This window comes from Phyllobates terribilis, unplaced genomic scaffold, assembly GCF_046119375.1.
Source record: "Phyllobates terribilis strain yellow unplaced genomic scaffold, ASM4611937v1 Scaffold_1__5_contigs__length_1240528914, whole genome shotgun sequence".
NCBI lineage: Eukaryota > Metazoa > Chordata > Amphibia > Anura > Dendrobatidae > Phyllobates > Phyllobates terribilis.
The window spans coordinates 367,432,120-367,458,606 of record NW_027362761.1 but is presented as its reverse complement, the minus strand read 5'-3'; the positions used below and the strand labels follow the sequence as shown (position 1 = coordinate 367,458,606).

General features: G+C 39.9%; 1 protein-coding gene across 2 annotated transcripts in view; it reads right to left on the bottom strand.

Annotated features, from left to right (window-relative positions):
- Window positions 1–593: 593 nt before the first annotated feature.
- RPH3A (rabphilin 3A) overlaps window positions 594–26,487 on the bottom strand; it is a 472,799-nt gene continuing 446,905 nt past the window's right edge. For both annotated transcript variants that reach the window (XM_073676355.1, XM_073676354.1), the window contains exons 18-21: window positions 14,920–15,071; window positions 11,512–11,593; window positions 4,631–4,727; window positions 594–1,371 (exon numbers count right to left, since the gene is read on the bottom strand). In XM_073676355.1, the coding sequence (XP_073532456.1) occupies window positions 1,241–1,371; window positions 4,631–4,727; window positions 11,512–11,593; window positions 14,920–15,071 (462 nt within the window). In that variant the 3' untranslated portion in view covers window positions 594–1,240. The remainder of the gene's footprint in view (window positions 1,372–4,630; window positions 4,728–11,511; window positions 11,594–14,919; window positions 15,072–26,487) is intronic.

Genomic DNA, 26,487 nt, shown 5'->3' with positions numbered 1-26,487 from the left:
AATATCTCTAAGGGCTCATTCTGCGGTCATTAATTTTTCTTGTATGCAAAATACAGTCTGAATTTCATCAGTGTTTTTCATCAGAGTATCAAAGTTTGGGCAGAGTTTCATCACTTTTTCTTGGATTAAAAAATATAATCGAGGTTTTTCAACATTCTCATATTAAACAAACAGACGGCATCCAAGTACTCTCTGATTTTTTCACTGACTCAGACCTGCATTGGTGAGATTGATCCAAGGCTCAGATCAAAGTCAAACAAGTCTTAGCTTTTTTATGAGGATCACCCAGTCAACAAAAATACATAGAAGTGTAAATGGCTCCATAGGGCATAATAGTTACAAGTTCTATTCGAGAAAAACAAAGAACTTGTTAGAGCAAGACTGACATCTGAATGAGTCCTAACTCAGAGGATGTTGGTCCTCAACTTCCCCAAGGAGCAAATGGTCAATCCGCCCCACTATGTCATCATATGTGTACTACAGAATCGCATGGAAAAAATAATTATTCATCTTGTGCCACTTGTATAAAAAGAGGTTGGTATTGAACTTTTGCATCTATTATAGATAGGGTTTCTGACTACTAGTTCTAGTGGAAAAAAACAGTAATTCCAACAACTAGAGAATAACAAGTGCTGCGGGAGTTCAATCTAAACAAGATAAATGTTTTTTGCACCCAAATTTTTTTTGTACAAATATTTTGTCAGAAGAATACATTATATCACCAACTGGAAAACTGTAGAACTTGTATCAGAATATATAGTTGTTTTGTGCTCTGAAATATCATCTTTTCATTATATTACATATTGGGGCACAGGAGACCCGTACCTGTCAGGTAAGCAATCACTATTCCTACTACAAGACAAAATGTGCACGGTTAGATATGTAAGATTTGTTTGTACAAAGACATTGTGCCTTATTAAAGATTTGAATAAAAATAAAGTTCCATTTTATACATGTTTCTTTAGAATTCAACAGCAATGGACATAAAGGTTTGCCATGTAAGGAGGTAATGTAGTACTGGGCAGAACAACAAACACGGGTATCGTTTCTGTCAGCATTTGCCCCAAGGACATACACAAATGCGGCTTTTTTTTTTATTTAATAAAGAATATACTAATAGCAACTATCTTATTTCTATCGCTAAAAGCTATAAGTGTGAATGCTCTGGAAGACAAGACAGAAAAAGTTTACAGTGACTTGGTATTGAGCATAAATGCTTGTGAAACACTGCATCTGTCTCTTAATCGCTTGCTACGTGATTTTCATTCTGTAGAACATGCCAGCGTTCAATCTTCTTATCTTTGTTCTTCAGGCACTCATACCAGTGTTTCAAGCGTTCCCCTTTTGCATTGATGCCCAGCTGACAACCACCTGCAGGGAGACATTAAAGAACAAACCTAAAATATTTGACAGGATATTATTCCTATTTTAAAGAAAGAACGCCAAATTTTACAGCACACACAGGTCAGAGACTGTCCTATTTTTATATTCTTAAATTTTATTTTTAATTCTTAAACCTACGATTGCTTAACAGCTTATACAATACACTGCCATGCTTGTGATTCATATTTCGGTTTACAGAGTACATCTGCCATACACTAACTTGTCAAAAAACATTTTGTAATTAAAACAATCTTTAGCTATTATTTGTATCAGTAATGATGATTTGTAATATAGGTGACAATTTCCATAAACATGTTCTTTTCTATGTACTTACTGTGGTTGCTATTTAAAGTAATGATTCACTTATGTATCTATTTTGAATAGCACTTATACCTATTACATGGTAATTAAGTTTTCATTAGGCATTCTTTAAAACTGAACAGTATCTAACATGTAATCATGTTGCATTCATGCTTGGGCAACCAATAATTAACCTATCTTATCATAGACACAGTATCTAAGCTCTACATCATATTCAGGTAACTTTGATGATTCATTCATTACATTTGATTGTTTATGCATGGTAATTAAGTTTATATGGCTTTCTGCCAGAGTAGTTGTCACTTTTTTTTATCTCCTTAACCCATCCTCACATTAAATAATAAGTATTTGTTAAAGTTAAAAACTTTAGAATGGGAAACATTCATGAGTCTCTTTGCTTTGGCTGATGGAAAAGATGGGACAATCTGATTAATTTCACTACAACATAATTGAAATTGAAACTTTCATTAGTAGTTTTGGGTAAGGGGCGGACATAGCATTGGTGCAATCTGTGCAGCCGCGCAGGGGCCCAAGAGTGAGGGGGGCCACTACCATCTCAATAGCAGGTGGAATAGTGCATTATGATAAGATATTGGGCTGCAGAGAGCCCATATATTGTTCTTGCACAGGGGCGTTTTCTGTCTGTTGGCCAGTGTTGTGGGCTATGCCCCAAGAAGTTAGAAGAGTAGGCATTTTCTTACAGAAAGTTTTTTTCATACTTATAGGAGAGGACTAGGGATGAGTGAGCATGCCCGGATATGAAGTTATCCGAGCGAGCTCGGGTTGGGATAGAGGAGTCGGCGTGCTCGAGCCAAATGCTCGGGTAGATGCGGCCACATGTATCATGACTGATGGGCATTCTCTGCTTGTTTAGAAGAATGCCCCCATGATGAAGTGGCAAATACTCAGAGCGAAAAGCGCGTAGGGCTCTTGCAGGGGGATCCTTCCTGGGCTGGCCGACTCCGCTCTAGGCTTTCCAGCTATCTTGGTATGTCCGGAGTCTTGCTGCTTGATAATAGTGCACAGTGGTGCACATGCAGAACTTTACTTTGGAACAGAGGTATAGGCATGTACTAAGCTTCATGAGTGATTATGTATTGTCCTCTGCCTTATTATGCATCTTGAGTGTATCCTGCTCTGCATGTGCTTATGTGGGACTCTTTTGATGTAAATTATGGGAATTTTAGGCTATGCACAATTTTATTGTCTGTTTTGCACAGTGTGTTAATTGTAATTTTAACTTTTTTGAGTAATAAAATGTTTTATCTGAGTCACTTATACTCCATGTTTTCTCTGGATCTTCAAATTGCTATATATGGAGTTTGACTGGGAGTACTCATTTGACATTTTTTCCTTTGAGTGCCTTGATACACATATAATGCCATTTCTGGGGTTGTGTTTGTCCATATGTTTAGTGGCAGTGTATCAGCCACGATATATGCGGCTGCGGCTACCTGAGCATTTGGCTCGAGCACGCATGCTCCTCTATCTTAACCAGAGCACGCTCTGATAACTCGATATCTGAGAATGCTCACTCATCCTTAGAGAGGACATATTTTCCCATTGAAGATTCAGCAGTAAGGTAGACAAAATGATCAGATTTATCCATGGAAGTGTTCTGCACCAAAAGTTTCCAGCAATCACTATGCTCACTATTTGGTGTTGTACTGTAAAAGAGGCTCACTAGAAATGTGGACTTACTTGGTTACTAATGGATTTGATTTGGGTATAAACTAGGAAGAAGAGTTCTAAGACATCTATGATAGGATTGTGAGAAGACCGAGAAAACGGACTTGACATTATCCCAACAGTAAGACAGAAGAACAACCTGTCAACGTTGTTTGTTTGCGAAAGAGTTAGAGAAGGAGATAAATATAAATGTGTGGTGTCCTGCAATTGGCTACTGTATATGATTGTGATTATGCATCATGTTTGATGAACATTGGAACCCATCATGGACAATATCTATAATATGTGCAATATGACTGAACTCACAATTTGATCCACAAACTCTGTATGGCACTAAAGGTCAAATGAATACATCAAAGAGGTTGACCCTGTGCTGTGGGGTTCATAAAACCTGTGAGGCAGGAAGGCAATTGTGTCATCTGGTAATAGGGCCCTTTGTTCTGTTAATAGAATAAAGAGAGCGCTTACATTTGAATGGACTGTTGTGTCTTCAGCCTCTTGGCAGGAGCATAGTCCCTGTGGTGTTGGGAGTATAAACTATTTTTCTTAAATTGAACATCCTATCTCTGGTTCTTTGAAGGTACATCTGTACACATCCCTTGTGGAATGGGATTACAGACAATTGTCCTTGAGATAGACACCTAGTCTCTAGCCCAACTGAACCCCTCAGGCCTTTTTCATATGAGGACTTAATACAAGGACGCTATCTGCAGGAAAATGATAACCACTGCAACCATATACCTTCTCATGTTACCGGAAGGTGATTGGACATTCCATCACAAAGGAAACCAGAGCAAGGGTGGAGTTGTGTGTGTCGATTTGATATTGTTTAATATATATATGTAAGAATCAATTGGTTCTCTCTCTCTCTGTTGAAGGTCACTGTATGGACTATTGCCTAGATAGTTGATATTCAGGTTATGATAGTTAGCGGAAGAAATACTACCAACAATGAAGTATGGCTCCATCTAGACTGGGCCAACAGCCATTTCATGATCTAAAAATTGCAGTTTAATGTCAGTTACTCGAACAGTGCATGCAATAATCTTTTGATGGAAATGTGACCACAGCCACATACAGAAATTCTATGTAGTCAAATAAAAAGTGGAACGCAAAAGTTGGCACGCAACAGTAAAGAAAGTATCCATTTGATGACTTTTGTATGGCATTCTGATAGTAATACAGTCAATGCTACCTGGGTAATTGATGTACTATTCAACATATTTGACCATCTTACCTATATAATCATTAGATTTCCCAATATCATAGTCCCAGACTGATATATCCAGCTGTTTCTTTGCCAGATCATTGTGTTTTACATCAAAGAAGAATTCCTATTAAGAAGAAATTAAAAAAAACTTTTAATGATTGGTTTAGGGTGCGGATTTAGACTAAAATAAAATGTATTACAATTTTTAGCATTTTTTTATCCAAATGTAGAATGTAGCAACACAAAATTTTGATACAAATTTATAATAAATGAAACAACTATAAAATCAACTGATATATGCTTGATGTATTGTACCAATAGAGGAAGCTAACTGAGTACAGATCTTCTTGTGCTGAGTTCACAAGTCAGCCTATAACTAGAGGCCATTTGCCTAAGGAACAGCCCTCCCCCATATTCTGACAGTTTAGACTATTAAACCTGTTGTGCCAAAGATAACATCTTAAGTCACAAAAGAGAATCCAGCTGTCATCTTTCTAGAACTTAAAATGTAATGAAAGAAGAGACAATGATAGCATTGAACTACAAGAGCTTTGTAACTCACATAAATCCTGCATTAAGATATTCACGTTTTTGAAACTTATTAAAAAATCGTAACCCTATAGCAATCCATTTCCTAAAAGTATGTAAATGTTTGAATTGCCTTCATGACAATTACGAATACAGTTATACCTGTGTGATGATATGCAAAACAAAAGAAATGAGCCGGAACACATGTTGGTATAAGTGCAATGTGTAGGTGTATGTTTACACTGTGGACATTTAGCACACCGAACTTAAGATAAATATAGAATGAACAATTACCTTGTAGTAAGTAAATAAATTAATAGTAATAGTAAACATAAATAATATAGGGTACTTAGTTGACACTTTTTTGATAAAAAGAGTGATATAGAAGGGTTAATGTTTTTCCTCTTTTTCTGACATTGCTATATTTCTCTGTCTTGTTTTTCTTGGTGATGCGTTAGCAGCTTTTATTTATAATTTTTTTATTATTTTTTCTTTGTGTGATGTTTATGGTGTTTTCTAACTTTTTCTTTCTTTATTTTTGTTTTTTATTTTGTTTATTCTTTGTCCAGGTGTCTTTTATCTTCCCAAGATATGCAGCCATGCACTCATTATACTTCAGAATTTATTTTTGATTTTTTGTATGTATTACTGCTGTGTACTTATACCTATAAATGTGTTGATACGGTCTATTTATATGCATGCAGTATATCTATGGGGTGACATGGTGCTTTGTTGCTTTAAAACATTAAGTGTATACCTTTCCACAAGCATCTTGTGCGCGTGCGCTTGGTGCGGTCATGTTCTGAGCTGCGGCGCCAGACGTTTTCCCTTCTGTGACCACGCAGCCTCCGGCTGCGAGCTCACGGAAGTGATCGCCGTGTAGCTGCTGCGGGACCTGCCTGTTCCATTGCGCATGAGCTGTACAATTGATGCTATTGGTGGTTCGACGGTCACAAGGTGCACCGCCCACCTGATGTATTTTAAGGTCCTTCGGCCACACAAATCTACCTTCCCTTGAGAAAGCCGACTAGATTACATGCGAAATGCGCGTTGGGAAGCGGCTTACACTTTTATTTCTTGGCACTACCACGGCCTGGGGTAAGCGTTGTCACCTTCCATCCAGTTTATGCTGTTGCTGCTGAATGTTGAAGTGGCTTACTATTGCATTGTCAAATTCATCATGGCTGGTATACTCCTTAGTTACTTAATAGTTCTGAAATTGCCATGCTATATATTTAACCTATAGATGTAATTCGTCTTAGCTAATTTGTAATAGCAACTATATCATGTGATCTATGGGTGTTATTTGTACTTGCCAATGTGTGACAGCAATCATATTATGTGATTCTCTGTAGCCTTCCCCCGCTACCGTTGGTGCCTTGCTGCTACTGTTTCCAGCCGTCTGGCACACGTCCCTTCTTTTAATGATATGTTTTGTCTTGCTCTAATTATTGGTTAATAAAATTTATACAATTTTTATAACATTTGAAAAACTCTTCTCTTTTGTGTCATGCTTGTTTTTCTTGTGTACATTCTTGTTTAGAATTACCCAGCCTCATAGTCTCATAATCAATGACTTTTATGCTTCTCATCTCATATGCAATATTCTTCTGATTTCTGCAAAAACATGTTATAAGTACAGGGTGAATAAAGTCGTAATCACCTGGGTAATCGGGGGGGGGGGCTATACGGGCTACATTGCTTATAAATGGTATAAGAAACCGAATTCTTTGTGAAAATAAACAGAAATTGATTTGCTCACAAGCAGTGTGCAGTCCTTTCTCCGAACGCTCCATATGTTGGAGGGCCTAATCTTTAATTTGGCCTCCCTGGTGATCCGGTATATCTGACTCTGGGTCAGAACAAAAACAGCTACAACCGTTTTGGCACCAAACGTGGGGCCGTGGTAACCACCAGTATACCAAAATGGTGTTGAGGACTGTAAAACATCATCTATAGGTAAAATAGTAAGGGAGGAAAGAGGTAAATGTACATTTGGTATAGACAGAAAACAAAGGAATAATACTTGGTGTGCCCATAAAGCCATGTTGGGGCTTTTGAATTTATACCAATGTATACTGACCCCTTCCCACGTTTGTGTTCTCCCAGAAGGAGTATTCTTGGTTTGCAGACACCATGCTTACAGGTGAGTGAGCCCATATATAAGGGGAGTTTGCACTCTTGCCAAACTAAAATAAGTGAACTTAGAGACAATTGGTTAAAACAACACAGTGCAAGCAGAGACTCCTGGTGGGGGAATACATTCTCCTTTTTAAATCCAGCCAACTGGTTTAGTGGCCTAGCGGGTTGTATTTCTGATATTGTACAGACTTGCTGTGAAGAAACAGCACCAGGGGGGCCCCACAGAATCCTGCTGTTGCCGCTTCTTGTGGTGGATCCACACCCCGCCACCCAACTGACGTTACACTAGACAGAGCACGTGATACGGATCTACCCTTTGTACCAACGTGACGTTAAGCACCCCCCCTTAAGGACACGTAAAGTCAGATTGGTACAGTTCTACACCGTAACCTCCTGTCCACACGGGTACAGAGAGGCACCAGGGAGTGAGAAAAGGAGGTCCACTCAGACACTGACGTGGCCCCACATTCACTCTCACCCCTGACAGGCTGAGAGGCTCTTTACTACTCCAGTGAAGCAGAGCCTTGTCGGCCTGGATAGCACTGCCATCAGTCTCTATTTGATATAACAGACTTATATCGGGTTAGAGACCAGCCTGGTACTGTGTTCGTTGGACCGAACAACAGACGTAAGGTTCAGGGGTCGAGATAAAAGAACAGTCCAAGATTAAATTATATATTTAATCGCCATAAGGGCTCACTAAACAATCTACTATATACATAAGGGTTACATATACAGTGGTCAGAGTTACAAATAAAAAAGCATAGTACAACATGTATAAGCAGATCTTAAAGTCAGTTACCAGTTTAGATGGAAAGTCTGGCTCGGGGGATGGGCATCCACATGGGGGAGGTTGTGGGCCCTCACTTGGTTGGTGGATGTCTCCCACATGTCTTGATGGCATAAGCTCCCCCAGGAAGAGACAGGTGGGAGGAGACCTGCGGGAGTTTTTAAACTCTCTGGGTTACTCCCAGGGCTGGACCTAACTCTCCACCCCCCTGGTCTAAGCTTGCTACCATCTCCTAAAACCAAAATGGGCTATCCATCCTTACTCAACAGACCCAGCCGGGCCCCTGCTACGCGTGGAGACCAAACACAGTGGCCCTAGGGGCTTCTGAAAGCTGAGCTGCATATCTCTCTATCCTTGCTAGCTGGGCGGAGGAGAAAGGGCTGGTGAGATTCTCCCTTCCTTCCAGTTTCCAAAAAATCTATCTTGTGTATCACTCGGCTGCTGTGAGGGATCTCACTTCATGCTTCTCAGCCCCCCACCCTCTGCTTGAGCTGCAGTGGTGTCGGATTTGCATATGTAGAGCTCTGTAAAAAAAACCCTGCCAGCAGTGCACAGTGATTAACATGGGATTACCTTGAATATCTTCACACGTGCATGCACATTTTATTGTTTTGTTTAATGCTCTATGTAACTGCAAAAGCTCTGAGATATAGATAGATAGATAGATAGATAGATAGATATACAGTACTGACCAAAAGTTTGGACACACCTCATTCTAGTCACCGGAAATGGTTCTCACTTCACAGGTGTGCCCTGTCAGGTTTAATAAGTGGAATATCTTGCCTTATAAATGGGGCTGGGACCATCAGTTGTGTTGTGCAGAAGTCTGGTGGATACACAGCTGATAGTCCTACTGAATAGACTGTTAGAATTTGTATTATGGCAAGAAAAAAGCAGCTAAGTAAAGAAAAATGAGTGGCCATCATTACTTTAAGAAATGAAGGTCAGTCAGTCCGAAAAATTGGGCAAACTTTGAAAGTGTCCCCAAGTGCAGTTGCAAAAACCATCAAGCGCTACAAAGAAACTGGCTCACATGAGGAATGCCCCAGGAAAGGAAGACCAAGAGTCACCTCTGCTTCTGAGGATAAGTTTATCCGAGTCACCAGCCTCAGAAATCGCAGGTTAACAGCAGCTCAGATTAGAGACCACAACTTGTTTGGGATAAAGAACACAAGGAATGGACATTAGACCACTGGAAATCTGTGCTTTGGTCTGATGAGTCCAAATTTGAGATCTTTGGTTCCAACCACCATGTCTTTTTGCGACGCAGAAAAGGTGAACGGATGGACTCCACATGCCTGGTTCCCACCGTGAAGCATGGAGGAGGAGGTTTGATGGTGTGGGGGTGCTTTGCTGGTGACACTGTTGGTGATTTATTCAAAATTGAAGGCATATTGAACCAGCATGGCTACCACAGCATCTTGCAGCGGCATGCTATTCCATCCGGTTTGCGTTTAGTTGGACCATCATTTATTTTTCAACCGGAAAATGACCCCAAACACACCCCTCCATGCTGTGTAAGGGCTATTTGACCAAGACAGAGAGTGATGGGGTGCTACGCCAGATGACCTGGCCTCCACAGTCACCGGACCTGAACCCAATTGAGATGGTTTGGGGTGAGCTGGACCGCAGAGTGAAGGCAAAAGAGCCAACAAGTGCTAAGCATCTCTGGGAACTCCTTCAAGATTGTTGGAAGACCATTTCCGGTGACTACCTCTTGAAGCTCATCAAGAGAATGCCAAGAGTGTGCAAAGCAGTCATCAAAGCAAAAGGTGGCTCCTTTGAACAACCTAGAATATAAGACATATTTTCAGTTGTTTCACACTTTTTTGTGAAGTATATAATTCCACATGTGTTAATTCATAGTTTTGATGCCTTCAGTGCAATTTTCAGAGTCATGAAAATATAGAAAAATCTTTAAATGAGAAGGTGTGTCCAAACTTTTGGTCTGTACTGTATATATATTTTATATATATATTTTCCAAGCTATTGAATAATGTATGTGTTAAGAAATATAATGCTGAACCCCCCGTAGTGTATCACAGACCACAGATAATCACTGCTGACGGGGGAAGTGGGGGTCCACACTGAGGGTGAATGAGCAAAGCAGGTAGGAAGCCGAGTGATGGGTACTAAACCCATGAGACAGTAGCTCCTTTGTGGACACCAACTAATCCTGTGGTAGAGTTTATATATACCATTTACAAAAGGGGGAAATTGCTATAGAAGGGTTAATGTTTTTCCTCCTTTTCGGACATTGCTATATTTCTCTGTCTTGTTTTTCTTGTCTACATTCTTGTTTAGAATTACCCAGCCTCATAGTTTCATAATCAAGGACATTTCTGCTTCTTAACTTATATGCAATATTCTTATGATTTCTGCAAAAACATGTTATGAGTACAGGGTGAATAAAGTCATCATGACCTGGGTAAACAGGGGGGGGGGCTACACGGGCTACTTTGAGTTGCATTACTTGTAAATGGTATAACATTCTTTTTGTGAATAAATAGAAATTGATTTGCTCACAACCAGTATGCAGTCCTTTCTCTGAGGGCTCATTATATTGGAGGGGCTAATCTCTTAATTCGGCCTCACTGGGGATCTGGTATATCTGACTCTGGGTCAGAACAAAAGCAGCTACAACAAGAGCATAAAAGCCATCCCATCGCGACAAGGTATACCCAATCAGGATGGGCCCTAACTCTTGTAGTTCACCTCGCTATGTATTAGCAGGCTTCAAAATAGATGGGGAAAGTGGAGGACTTAGACCTGACTGTTTTGCATCTGACCCTGGAAAGCTATATAGACAAAGTTCACAGCCCAAAAAAGGGGGAGCCATCTCCCGGTATGTACAAAGCACAAAGAAACTAAAGCGAAACCAAAGAAATGAGCCGGAACCAGTAGGTATAAGTGCAATGTGTAGGTGCACATTCACACTGTGGCCACTGGGTGATCATCTAATGACATTAGTTGTTTTCACCTAATCAATGGGAGAATGATTGTACTTCTACTGCAATGGCTAGTTTCTTGAACCCCAGAGGAACTTCTTTGTTTGGAAAAATATTTCTTACCCCATTTAAAAATTGTGAAGAAATAGAGGCTGTTTGTTTAAAACTGACAGTCCAGACTTAAAATACAGTCACCAATGCTGTCTAATAATATTTCCTGTTAAGGGATACTTTAGCAGTCTTCGGTCTAATGACCATTTCCGATTAGAGCTCTTAAACTATTTTTTGTCTACTCAAAAGCTATTTTGCAAAACTCCCAAGAACTAAAATGACTCTTGTTCTTCAAAACTATATTCTTTGACTCTTCACTTTTTAATCTTTAGGGCCATATAGCAAAAGTCAGAAAGGTTCCCACAAAACAAAAAAAGTTTACCCTTTCCCATAGTGTTCGCACACACTTCATCTATTGTAAATACACCAATTTCTAAATGTCACCTCACCTCATTGAATTCTGGATTAAGAGTCTTTTTTTTAATTTGAGTCTTTTGCTTGGACTTCTTGCCTCCGTCAGGTTTTAGCCAACTGCAATAGAAAAACAAAATATTTTTACATGCACTATAATAATTTGGAATATGCAGGCCTACATGTAGCATGTGAATGTCATATACAAACAACACACATTTTTAGATCCAAATGAGTACAAGTTTATTTGCAATTTCAATTTTATTCAACTGTAGAATGCACAACATCAAACCAATAAATTATCTTACTGGACTACTTGGAAAGAGACATGGCTAAATAATTTTTTACAAGACTGGCATAAAGCATCTACCCACTCCTTAAAGAGGAGTATTAATGTCTCCTTTACAGAGGCCAACATTAAGGAACTTATGATATGGCACATAGTCCCTTCTAGGTTACATAAATTCTTTCCCTAAGTGTCCCCTAATTCTTACTGTCAATGCACCACCAAGGACATCATGTATCGCAGTTAGTGGAATTATTCCAAAGTTAAAAGATTCAGGGGTATAATTTTTTTTATTCAATCACCTCCACTAATTTGAAGAAAACCCCCTTCACCTGCAAGCTCTCCTAAATGAACACATTGCACAAACACCATCTCATACCAATGCCCATGTCTCCTTAATTGGTACTGGTAATTAAAGGGGTTGTCCACTACTTAGACAACACCTTCTTGATCTAAACGTTTGGCCCCAGTAAAATAAAAAAGCCTTTACTCATCTCACTTGCTGGCATCATTCCAGCAGTGTGAGAACTTGCAGCCCAGGGGCTCTCCTGCGGTTGATGTGACACGTTACCCCGACACCCAATCAGCACTGGCATCACCGTCTCCACCTTCAGACAAATCAATCAATCACATGAAGAGGAAGTTCGGAATGTGGCTGATCTGGGACATCCTCTTCATGTTCAATTTGACAGGAGGCGGGGACAGTGACGTCAGCGCTGATTTGGCACCTGGCTCATGTGTCACAGCAACAGCACGGGAACCCCGGGGAGGGCGAGTGCCAACAGGGCCAGGCATGGGGGATGACCAGGAGTAGTCCAAGTAGTGGACAACTTCTTTAATTACATTGACCTAGAAAATCATATTTCCAGGTAATTTTTCTCATACAATTAATACTATTTTAGGGATCCACTGTCTCAGGTAAGCATTAGGTAGCATTTACACAGGCAATGAGGTTTGGTCCAAATGTGCAGTTTTATTGCTTTCATAAAACTCAAAGATTCAAAACCAAAACAACCTCTTCTGGGCATAAAGATATCACAACAAATAAACATTTCTTCATCAGACACTTATGGGTCAGTGCGGGCTCACCCGAAGAGGTTACAGTCCTTTTTCCTGGGGCAAACTTGACACACAGAAGAGGCATGGTCCTACCAGTCTCTGTATCACCTTTAGCCTGAGCTCCAGCAGCCTCCAGCAGCAAACAGAAGTGTTCTTCTCCATGCAAAGTTCACACTGAACAGGCTGAAGCTTCTACAACTTTCTCTGCAGCCCCAACACACAGACTGCTCAGCTTTCCTAGCTGAAACATGCAGTCTCCATTCAGAGGAGAGAGGCCCTGGCTTGTCTCTCCTAACTACAGCTCACATTTTGGCTGGTCACACACCAGCTTCAAAACATTTGACTCTGCTCAACATCCAGTAGACTGAAAACAGGTGATGCCATTTCCTAGTTCTAGTAAAAGCTAGTCAGGTGCATCTAATCAAGACATGCAGTGCTAGAATTTTACCCAGACCTACCTGGTGTTGTTACACTGTAAAAATAGAGTCTAAAAAACAATGGTGGCATTTCTTTTTTTTAATTTCATCCCACTTAGGATTTGCTCCCCATTTTTCAGAACATTTTATGATAAAATTAATGGAGTCATTCAAAACTACAACTTCTCTCATGAAAAAAAACAAGGCTTCATATGACTATGTAATGAAAAAATAAAGTTATGGCTTTTGGAAGAAGAGGAGGAAAAAAATTAAAAAATTGCCAAGTCCTAAAAGGTTAATTATCCATGCTTAAGTGGCATTATGGCAGGAATATCTATGGACCTAAGCTTCATATATTCTTAACACTAAGTATTATTCAACTTTAAAAAATCTGTTCAGGTATTAAAAACAAAAAACTGTCAGCAGCATTTATGATAAAACCACAAAAATACCTATTAAATACCAAAAGACCACACACTGTGGCAGCCACATACAGATTAAAAAAGACTATGGCTACAATTCATCTAAGTGTTTATGCCAGAAATCTTGAAATGTTGCAATATTTTTGTGCAACAAGAATTTGCACAAAAAAAATTGCAACTCATGTCACTATCAGCCAACTCTGTTAAAATGGACATAGCTGGGGTGGATTGGGACGTGATAACACCAGCCTGACACATTCATCAAAAAGTGTTGACATACATTACGCCAGAAATGTTACTCCAGTCCCTGAGTGGAGTGACATTTCTGGTGAGGTGTTCAGAGGTATATGCCACTTGATCAGATGCACCAAATTCATTTAGCGATGTGGGCCTCTCAATGAAATCAGCACATCTTATTCCTGCACGCCCCTCGTAAGACTGGCATAAGAAATGTCACTCCTAATGAGTTGGAACCAAAGCGTTTTTAAAAATAGGGCACACAGTTGCCACAGAGTGTTTGTGCACATGAGGAATAATACTACTTCTGGCCATATATGACTTGTATAATTTAATTTTCATCAGTTTTCACCTCTGCCATCCCTCTAATTTTCAAATAATTCCAAACTTGTAGCAAGAGACAAGCTACTGTGAGGTCTCCCATATGTGGCACACAGAAACAGAATGATTCTTGCACTTTAGTCCTCAGTTCGCACAGAAACAGTAGCAGCGGAGGCATGGATAATATTATACAGAATTACGGAGCAGTGTAGATGTGTATCCAGCTAAGAGGCAAATCAAAAGACTTGTTAGAAAGCTCAGAATGAGCTTTCTATGACTTCTTCTGCTTGCTTTTCTCACTTTTTTCCTCCTTCTTCACATCTACAAGAGTATAATAGGAAGTGTCATCTTGCACCTTACTGTGCTGGCAGGTAGTCTTGACAAGACATAGTTGAACTGTTTTTTTTTTTCAGGATGGATTACAAGTTCAGAAGACGGTGGGGGGGGCAAAGAAGTGACTCAAAAGTGGAGAAAGAAGCAGAAATCTCTGATGACATTACAAAGTTTCTCATATAGTCCCATGATATTGATTCATGTAGTTTGTTGAGAGTAGTTACCATTCAATTGCAGTTTTTACTCCAGCACGCTAGCATTATCAAAATGTGAGGTGATTTGCAACTATGATACATTTTATTTGATACAGTAAATAATATTTTATTGGAAATTATATTTTCAATAAGTTAAATGATACAAGCAGTTACTTACAGTTTGACAAATGGATCAGAGTAGCCATTAGCGTCCATTGCTGCCAAATGAACACAACGTACAACCCCAATAATCAGTCCTCCTTGCTGAGTGTTGTACATGAGAGAAACTAGAATCTTCCCCCTGTCTTCTACATCGCCTCCACGATCTGTCTGCAAAATTAGAAAGTTGATGAGATGTCTTGAACATACATGCCAAAGATACATAAAAAAACATCACTGCCATATTATTTTAAAAAAAATAAAACACAAACTCCTCAATACATTATGATGAACCAAATTACAGTAGTTAGATCAGCGTTTCCTCATATCCATAAAAAAGTACTTTACTTTCTACATTTCTCTGTTCGATCACATACAGCATAACAGATTTTCAATCAAAATAGTTTCTAAAAAAATGTTCCCATGTCGAGATACCGCTGTTACATTCTGGTTATAGTGTAACTTGCTTTTTTTGTTTTTTTTTAAACAATTACTCGGAACATCCATTGTTGTAATGTGTCCAATGCTAGAGGTAATAGATTCACAATATCATGATCAGACCAACTGCACACACACAGGCCGCTGAGTGATTTCCATTATTTTGCAGACCGGCCAATAAAAAGGTACACAAAGAAGTAGATTGTTCTTACTACTACTCATTTCAACAGTGACTTGAAGGAACAGCAGGGGTCAGTATAATAGGTATCTAACAACAGAGGAGATATGGGAGGATTATACTTATTCGTAAATTACACATTTGAAAACTTGTGCTTGATTGTACTCTAAGTAAGAAAATTAAAATTTAAAGGGAACTGGTCAGTAAATTCATGCTGCTCAAACTGCACGATTGCAGCCAGGTATGTTTTTCTTTGAAACACTTTGGCATTTCAGAGAAGGAAAATTTAAATATCCGGCCAGGAAACAGAGATGAGACTAGTCCGGCGCTGCCCCTAGAAAGCTTCTCCCCACACCGATCTAGTAGTTTAACCCCGTTACCCCCGAAGGCTGTTTCCACGTTAATGATCAGGCCAATTTTTACAATTCTGACAAGTGTCACTTTATGAGGTAATAACTCTGGAACACTTCAAAAGATCCCACTGATTCTGAGACTGTTTTTTCATGGCATATTGTACTTCATGATAGTGGTAAAATTTATTTGACATGACTGGCGTTTATTTGTGAAAAAAAATCGGAAATTTGGCGAAAACGTTGAAAATTTCAAAATTTTCAAACTTTGAATTTTCATGCCCATAAATCAGAGAGATACACTACCGTTCAAAAGTTTGGGGTCACCCAGACAATTTTGTGTTTTCCATGAAAACTCTTACTTTTATTTATCAAATGAGTTGCAAAATGAATAGAAAATATAGTCCAGACATTGACAAGGTTAGAAATAATGATTTTTATTTGAAAGAATAATTTTCTCCTTCAAACTTTGCTTTCGTCAAAGAATGCTCCCTTTGCAGCAATTACAGCATTGCAGACCTTTGGCATTCTAGCTGTTAATTTGCTGAGGTAATCTTGAGAAATTTCCCCCCATGCTTCCTGAAGCCCCTCCCACAAGTTGGATTGGCTTGATGGGCACTTTTTGCGTACCATACAGTCAAGCTGCTGCCACAACAGCTCAATGGGGTTGAGATCTGGTGACTGCGCTGACCACTCCATTACAGATAGAATACCAGCTGCCTACTTCTTCCCTATATAGTTCATGCATAATTTGGTGGTGTGCTTTGGGTCATTGTCCTGTTGTAGAATGAAATTGACTCCAATCAAGCGCTGTCCACAGGGTATGGCATGGCGTTGCAAAATGGAGTGATAGCCTTCCTTATTCAAAATTCCATTTACCTTGTACAAATCTCCCACTTTACCAGCACCAAAGCAACCCCAGACCATCACATTACCTCCACCATGCTTGACAGATGGCGTCAGGCACTCTTCCAGCATCTTTTCAGTTGTTCTGCGTCTCACAAATGTTCTTCTGTGTGATCCAAACACCTCAAACTTTGATTCGTCTGTCCATAAAATTTTTTTCCAATCTTCCTTTGTCCAATGTCTGTGTTCTTTTGCCCATATTAATCTTTTCCTTTTATTAGCCAATCTCAGATATGGCTTTTTCTTTGCCACTTTGCCCTGAAGGCCAGTATCCCAGAGTCGCCTCTTCACTGTAGATGTTGACACTGGCGTTTTGCGTGTACTAATTAATGAAGCTGCCAGTTGAGGAGCTGTGAGGCGTCGATTTCTCAAACTAGAGACTCTAATGTACTTGTCTTGTTGCTCAGTTGTGCAGCGGGGCCTCCCACATCTCTTTCTACTCTGGATAGAGCCAGTTTGTGCTATTTTTGTTAGGAAGTTATAAGGGTTAAAAGTTGACCAGCGATTTCTCATTTCTCCAACAAAATTGACAAAACCATTTTTTTAGGGACCGCATCACATTTGAAGTGTCTTTTAAGTGCATTTATGACAGAAAATACCCAAAAGTGACACTATTCTTAAAACTGTACCCCTCAAGGTGCCCAGAACCACATTCAAGAAGTTTAATAACCCTTCAAGTGCTTCACAGGAATTGTTGGAATGTGGAAGAAAACAATGAACAATTTACTTTTTTTCACAATGATGTTACTTTAGACCCAATTTTTTTTTTTTCGCAAGGGTAACAGGAAAAAGTGGACCTCAAAATTTGTTGTGCAATTTCTACTGAGCACGTTGATACCCCATATGTGGGGAAAAAATACTGTTTGGGTGCATGACATGGCTCGGAAATGAAGCCATTTGACTTTTGAATGTAAAATTTACTTGAATAATTAGCGGACACCATGTCACATTTGGAGAGCCCCTGATGTGAATAAACAGTGGAAACCCCCCACAAGTGACACCATTTTGGTAACTAAACCCCTCAGGGAACTTATCTAGATGTGTGATGAGCACCTTGAACTCCCAGTTGCTTTACAGAAGTTTATAACATTGAGCCGTAAAAATAAAATTTTCACATTTTTCCCACAAAAATGTTTTTCAGCCCCTAATTTTGCATTTTCATAAGGGTAACAAGAGAAATTGCACTATAACATTTGTTGTGCAATTTTTCCTGAGTAAGCCGATACCCCATATGTGGGGGAAAATCACTGTTTGGGCGCAGGCCAGGGCTCGGAAGGAAGGAGCGCCATTTGACTTCTTGAATGTAAAATTTGCTTGAATAATTAGCAGACACCATGCCGCGTTTGGAGAGCCCCTGATGTGAATAAACAGTGGAAACCCCCACAAGTGGCACCATTTTGGAAACTAAACCCCTCAGTGAACTTATCTAGATGTGTGGTGAGAACCTTGAACCCCTAGGTGCTTTACAAAAGTTTATAACATTGAGCCTTTAAAATGAAAAAGAATGCCTTTTTTTCCCCACAAAATTGTTTTTTAGCCCCATTTGTTTTATTTTCAAAGGGGTAACAAGAGAAAATGGACCCCAAAATTTGTTGTGCAATTTCTCCTGAGCTCGCAGACACCCCATATATGCGGGTAAACTATTGTTGGGGCGCACAGCAGGGCTCAGAAAAGAAGGAGTGACATTTTGGAATGCAGACTTTGATGGAATGGTCTGCGGGTGTCATATTGTGTTTGGAGAACTCCTGATGTGCCTAAACAGTGGAAACCCCCCACAAGTAACCCCATTTTGGAAACTAGACCCCTCAAGGAATTTATGCTTCACAGAATTTTACAACGTAGATTTGTAAAAATGAAAACATTGTTTTCACAAAAATGTTGTTTTAGCCACAAATTTTTTCATTACACAAGGATAGCAGGAGTAAATGGACCCCAAAATTTGTGCAATTTTTCCTATGTACGTCGATACCTCATATGTGGTTGAAAACTACTTTTGGTGCTCAGTGCAAAGCTCAGATGGGAAGAAGCACCATATTGGAGTTCAGATTTTGCTGGACTGGTTTGAGGGTGCCATGTCACATTGGCAGAGCCCCTGAGGTGCCAGAACAGCAGACCTCTTATTAGAGACCCCATTTTACAAATTACACCTCTCAATGAATTAATCTAGGGGTGCAGTGAGCAAATTAACACCACAGGTGGGTCATCAAATTTTATACCAGTGAAGAAAAAAATAATTACATTTTTACTACCAAAATTTAGTTTTAGCTCCAGATTTTACATTTTCACACTGGGAAATGGGTAAAAATGGCACCAAAATCTGTCCCACAATTTCTGTTGAATGTAGAAATATGCCATATGTGACTGTACAGTACTGCTTAGCCATACGGCGAGACGTAGCGCTATTTGCCTCCTTGAGCACAGAATTTTCTAGAATAGTATGCACACACCATATACAGAGTCACTAAGTGCTGGAATAGCAAAATCCCCACTCAAGTTACCCCATTTTGGAAATTATACCCCTTTGGGAATTTATTTACAGGTGTAGTGATGATTTTGACTTCATGGGTCTTTTCCAGAAACAAGCAGCAGCGAATGTTGCTGAGTGAAAATTGAAAACTGCCATTGTAGTGACCAGTAAGTTGTAGTGACCAGTACATTGTACCCACCTCAAGCTTCTGGAGACAAACACCTGTAAATTAGGCAGGCTCTCATCGCTACAGAAATGCCAAACATGTGGACGCCAACTGCGGTTTAGGCACATACTGGAGCTCAGAAGGGACGAGGGCATTTGGATTTGGGAGAGCAGCATTTGCTTAATTTCTTTAGGGGGGTGATGAGCCATGGCGCTTTTCCAGAACCTTTGTGCTACCAGTAATGTGGAAACTCCTATATTTCCGATAACAGATGACAGACCGGAGTGGGGACTTGCTTTTTTTGTGGATTGAGTTGAAGTTTTTGTTTTACATAACATTTTGGATCACATTTATCCTGCGCTCTACACTGAGCACTTACACCGGGGTTTCCATCTAAATCTCCAAGCAACGTGATTCAGATGAACCCCCGAAGGATCCATTCACTATAATGAGGCAGCAGAGTTACTCTGAACTCCGTCTGGCCTCTGTTCAGTATTGTCCTTTTCAGAAGTGCACAAAACTGTGGGCAATGGCACTTTTATGCATGACTAATAAAAAGACGGACGCCGACAGATCATAGGCCAGATGTCATCCACAGTGCCTCCATCTGCCTCATTATAGGGAATTTTCACGGCAACCCCAGTGTAAGCACAGAGCGCAGAATAAATGGGAGCAGAACATTACTGCAATCTTTGGGAGGCAGAATGAACAAATCAACAGCAGGTGAAAATTTGGTTTTATTTATCTTTTACGCCATTCCTCGTGCAGTATAATTAAGGAGGCGACTTTATTTTTCGGGTCGGTGAGATTACAGCAATACCAGATTTATAGCAGGTTTTTATGTTTGGCTGCTGTCACACACTAAAGACGCTTTTTATTGCAAAAACTAGTTTTTGCATCGCCATATTTTAAGAGCTATAATATTTCCATATTTCGGCTGACAGAGTCATGTGAGGGCTTGTTTTTTGCAGGACAACTTGACGTTTTTATTGGTACCATTTGTGGAAAAATTGAGAAGGCAGTTTTATTCTTCGGGTCAGTACGATTACAGCGGTATCCCGTTTATACCTTTTTTTAATGTTTTGGCGCTTTTACACAAAAACTATTTTTTATGAAAAATAATGATTTTTGTATCACTTTATTCTGAGAGCTATAACTTTTTTTATTTTTCCGTTGATGGAGCTGTATTGCGGCTTGATTTTTGCAGAACAAGATCATATTTTCAGAGGTTTTATTTTTATTTACATTCATCTTTTTGATCATGTTTTAGTCCACTTTTTGTCTGCTGGTATCATGATAAAAGCATTTTTTTTGCCTCGTTTTTTTATTTATTTTTTTTTACAGTGTTCACTGAAGGGGTTAACTAGTGAGACAGTTTTATAGGCCAGATTGTTCTGAACGTGGCAATACCAAATATGTGTACTTTTTTGTTTATATTTTTTCATAAAAATATTTATTTATGAGTACAATATATTTAAAAAAAAATTCTTATTTTGTAAAATATATTTTTACAATTTTTTTTATTAAATAAATTTTGTCCCACTATGGGACTTTCACTAATTGCAGGCTGTTCGCTTTTATAGTATAGGGATGCATGAGCATTCCTATACTATGCAAACTGTCAGTTCTGCACAGTGCATGATCTGTCAACTTTCCTAGCTCTGCTGACCCGGATGTCGTCATGATGACATTGGGTTATCATGGCAATGATATGGACCTTGCAATGCCATTGCGGGGTCTCCAATCCAAAAGCAGAGTGGCTTTCTCCCTCTGCCTGCACGCTAAATGCTGCGATCACAGCATTTAATGGGTTAAAGTGCAGGCACTGCTCCTGGCACTGAGTGCCGGGTGTCAGCTCTCAAAATCAGCTGACACCCAGTGGCGATCACGCGTGCACAGCCTCTGTGCAGGCAAAATCTCCTAGACATATCCATATGTCCCTGGTCAATAAATACCTGGCCACAGGGACTTATGGATATGTCTCATGTCAGAAAGGGTTTAACAGGTCCCCCCCCCCCATGTGTGCAGTTGTCCTGTCAGAAATCTGATAACCAGCTAGTATAGCTGTACATTAATTAGAATAAGGGCCCCGTCACACTAAGCGATGCAGCAGCGATCCCGACAACGATACGACCTGTCAGGGATCGTTGCTGCATCGCTAATACATCGCTGGTGAGCTGTCAAACAGGCAGGCTCACCAGCGATCAGGGGAGCAGCGATATCGTGGAAAGAATCGTTCCACGATGTCCTGCTCCCGTTACCAGCCTGCTGCAAGCAGGAACAGGCTGGTAACTATGGTAAACATCGGGTTACTAAGTGCGCGTGTGCCCCTAGTAACCCGCTGTTTACCATGGATACCACTCTGCTACGGTGCGCGGGAGCCTCCGCGCACCGTAGCAGAGTGGTATCCATGGTAAACAGCGGGTTACTAAGTGCGCGCGTGCCCCTAGTAACCCGATGTTTACCATAGTTACCAGCCAGATCGTTGGTCCCGCTGGTCACACACAGCGATGTGTGCTGGCCAGCGGGAGGCCAACGACCAAAAAATGGTCCAGGACACTTTGCAACGATCAGCGACCTCACAGCAGGGGCCTGATCGTTGCAAAGTGTCACACACAGCGACATCGCTGGTGAGGTCGCTGGTGAGTCACCAAAACCGTGACTCAGCAGCGATATCGCTAGCGATATCGCTATGTGAGACGGGGGCTTAAGACACATGCATGATGTCGGACCATGGTCTCAGCAACTGTCCCACCTAGTGTACAGCAGCATCTCTCAATGCCCCATGCATCATAGTAACACAGTTGTTGCTGGAAAATACAGATAAGTCACATACAATTTTACCTACATTTATTTCAAACAACCTCTTAGGCGATTCATGCTGCCCAAACCACCATGATTGCAGTCAGGAATATTACTCTTTGAAACACTCCACCGTTACTTTGAACATTTAACCAGGAGCGGAGGAAGACTAGTCTCTGTGTATGGTCCCGAACCAGCTCTTCCCAGCACCGATTGACAGGACTCTCTCTTTCGAGTGTATAGAGGGAGAGACCTGTCAATCATCTGTAGCATCACTGGGAAGAGCTGGCTGGGGGCGGAGCCGGACTAGTCTCGTCTCTGGCTATGGTTGCTGGCGAGATCTTCAAAAGTATACATTCTCTGAAATGCCCCAGCGTTTTAGAGAATAATAAACTTGGCTACAATCGTGCAGTCAGACTCTGATTTGTGCTGTCTACAGTTTGGGCGGCATGTATCACCGGGTAGGTTTCTTTTTACTACAACCAAGTGTCGCTAGGTAGGGGCAATTTTGTATAAATGATTTATCGCTAATTGTCTATCTGTTATTGACCAGGCCTGAAGTTGACATTTATTACGTAGTCTTTGTCTGGGGTCTCTTAATTTTCCATAGTGATGAAAGAATTTGCACTTGCATTTGTGCACTTGCATATATTCATCATAATCGATGAATATATGATCAGAAAAAATTTGCCTCACCCAATCTCATTGACGTCACCAGTGAAAAGTAAACAAGGTGTGTGTGTGAGTGATCGCACGCACACACCTACCCATGCCTGTTACCCTCTGTTCCTGCCTGCACCAGTGATTGCGGCATGGACAGTGCTGGAGCCCAAGGAGGAGGATGAGTCTACCACTGGAAAAAAGTTCTAGAAAAGTTTCCATTTAACCTCCTTAATACCAACAATCTGATCACTAGCACTGTGAATTTATTCTATGGTGTGACGTAGGAGAGCACAATTTACCTGATCTGCCTAAGGCACCAAGATACCTTCTCCTGTCCCTGACTAGGAAACTATAAATCTGACCTGACAGTCGGTGATAATTATAAATTGCTGTTGGCAAGATTTTCCCATGTTGTTCTTGGACTGTTAATAATGGCATAGAAAGTGGATGCTAAAATCCTAAATTCTTCTTAGTATAAAGCAGTGAAGGATAATCATTCTACTACTGTACATTATTTTTAAGGATAACTCAGTGTGGTGTGTACAATGATAATGTGGATATTCTTATTTTCTTCTTATAAGAAGTTTCTCTGGTTGTCATTGATGTAAATGTTGAGCATCCATGCTTTATAATCAAGCAGCATTTACATTTAGAATTGCTGCACAGAAAACATCCTTTTAATTCTGTAAAAAAGAATAATCCCCTTGGTCTGATTTTAGTTGCATTATTCATGGTTTGATACAACTGGGAGCTACATGACTTTAAAGGATCATATTCCTCCTGAAAATGACCCCATTTGACAGTAAAGCCTCACTTTGAATAATGGACCAATGTTTGGAAAAGCAGTTCTGATTGATTCGAAGGACTTGTTGAAGACTATTTTAAAGTTATACTTAAATTTGCTATCATCAGGTTCAGAATTGATCTTCTTATCGTTTCCCACTGTACGGATGCTGTTTTTGATTAGATTTTTCATTTTGTTGGTTTTTTGGAAAGGCATTCTGACGGTTTGAGATTTTTTGTGTGTGATTAAATGCATCTTTAAGAATATTTTTAGAGTATTCTTCTAAAGAAATCTCTTTTCCAATATCTTTGATTCGCTCAAAAAAATCTTTAACTAGAATACAGTTCTCCCTAATTCTCCAATATTTTCCATATGGAATATGTTTCATCCATTTGGGAAAGTGGCCACTAGAAAATTCAAGATAGCTGTTGACATCAACGTTTTCGAAGTGTGGCAAAGTTACAATATTCCCCTTAGGCTATGTGCCCACAATGCAGAAATGCTCTGGATTTTTCCTGAGCGTTTCGGTCTTTTTATATTTTGAGGTCTAAAAATAAAATCAATACTATGTTGGGAAAAAGAATGGATTAATAGTATTCCCCAGTGATTTTTATTTTCCTGCCATTACTCGCTGTTCTATGCTACATGTGGAATATCTGCATTATTGGGTAGGTGCATTTTGGCTCATATGGAACATTTTTCTGTGAGCATAGCAGTTTGCAGCAATTCAGAAAGTTTTGCCCTAAACAGGTGATCTCATGTGTAAAAGCCCTGACAAGTCCAAACTTTATAATTATAGCTAATTGCCAAGGATGGAGAAGCTGGACCAGATGGGACTTCACTTTACAATTATAACCAGGGTCAGCTGTTGAGCTGTAACAAGGGTAGTAGGAAATGGTTCCATGACAGAGCTGCAAAAAAAGATCCTCTCAATACATTTTTTTTAGCATTTTAGGTGAGAAATTAATTTGGACTACAGTATGTAACAAAGTAACTCCATTTATTATGTATGCAAAGGTGTCTTGATTGACGCTACAATGTGCAATCACAGACATAGGAAATTATGCAGATGGCACTTAGATTTAGAGCAGGTGCTTCCTCCTGCTGTAGAAGGGTGATTGAGTTTCAATATCTTCCCAGTATAGGCAATGACTTTTGTAACCACAGATAACTACAGTATATGCCATGTTGAAAAAAATAATGGCAACATAACACTACAAAAAATGGCTCATGCATATACATCCAAAGAGGAGTCACTGAACTGAAGCCTGTCCAGAATATTAATATGTTACTTGTAACAAATACACTGTGTTCCAAATTATTATGCAAATAATATTTTCTCTGATTTTCCCAAATTACCTATATGAATTGCAGTCATTGTAATTTTCCAGTCAAATAACTATTAGAGTACAATTGAAAGGTTTTTGTACAAACTGCCTATGATAACAGTATATTTTTAAAAAAAATAAAAAACTCAAACTGCACTCAAAATGCATGTTCCAAATTATTATGCACAGCAGAGTTTTCACCCTTTTCATTTTAATAAAGAACAAAAAAATGGTCATTTTTGAAATTATAAGCATTAGCAGGTTATTACAAACTGAAAGCAAACAGTTTTCAACTCAAAACTTTATTCTAGGTGATGTTACATTTGCACATAGGACCCCTTGTTCGAAAGGAGCTTCTGAACTCTCTCGTCCATTGAATTTGTCAGGTTTTGGATGGTTTCTGCTTTAATTGTTTTGCATGAGGACACAATACCCTCCCAGAGCTGTTGCTTAGATGTGAACTGCCTCCTGCCATCATAGACACTCCTTTTGATGATGCTCCAGAGGTTCTCAATGGGGTTGAGGTCAGGGGAGCATGGCAGCCACACCATAAGTTTGTCCCCTTTTATGCCCATAGCAGCCAGAGATGCAGATGTGTTATGTGCAGCATGAGACGGGGTATTATCATGCATGAAATGATCTCGATGGTCCAGATGGATGGAGTGGAGGATGGCTGGTTGATGGACACCCCATGCAAACACGGCTACGGCGCTAACAAGGAGGAGGTGGAGTAATGTTTTGGGCTGGAATCATGGGGAGAGAGATTGTCAGCCCTTTTAGGATCCCTGAAGGGGTAAAGATGAACTCCATAATGTATGTTGAGTTTCTCAAACAGCACTTCCTTCCATGGTCCAAGAAGAAGAACCGTGCATTCCGCAGCAAGATCATTTTCATGATAATGTAGCCTAAAAAGGCACAACATAAACAAGAGAGCTAGAATTATTGAATTTGTGCAAAATTCATCAAATATTGTGTTCCATTTTGCCATGAGGGGAAAAAAAATAAAGATAAGACAAAAAAACGACTTTGGGTATGTGCCCACGATGCAGAAATGAAGCAGAAAATGTCTGTAGCGTTTCTGCATGTTCTTGGCAGTAAAAACGCTTGCGGATTTTACACGCGTTTTTGCAGCGTTTTTACATGCGGATTTGACTTGCATTTTTCAAATGCATTGAGACCTCAAATCCGCATGTGGAAACGCACAAATAATGGACATGGGCACAGAACATGCAGATTATCATTGGGGATCATGGGGCACGGATTACCAAGTGTTTTGCAAGCGTTGACGCTGCGGAAATTCCGCAGCAAAAATGCTTGAAAAACGCATAGTGGGCACACAGCCTTAAAGAAAAATCAAAACATAATGGATCGGAGCCGAAGTGTTCAAAACAGAAAAACAAAAACAAAAAAAAACACACTGAACTAATACTTCTTACCACAGAGTTATAGGTACAATTCTTACAAGACTAGATACATTTCTCTTATCCTAACGGTTTGTACCAAAA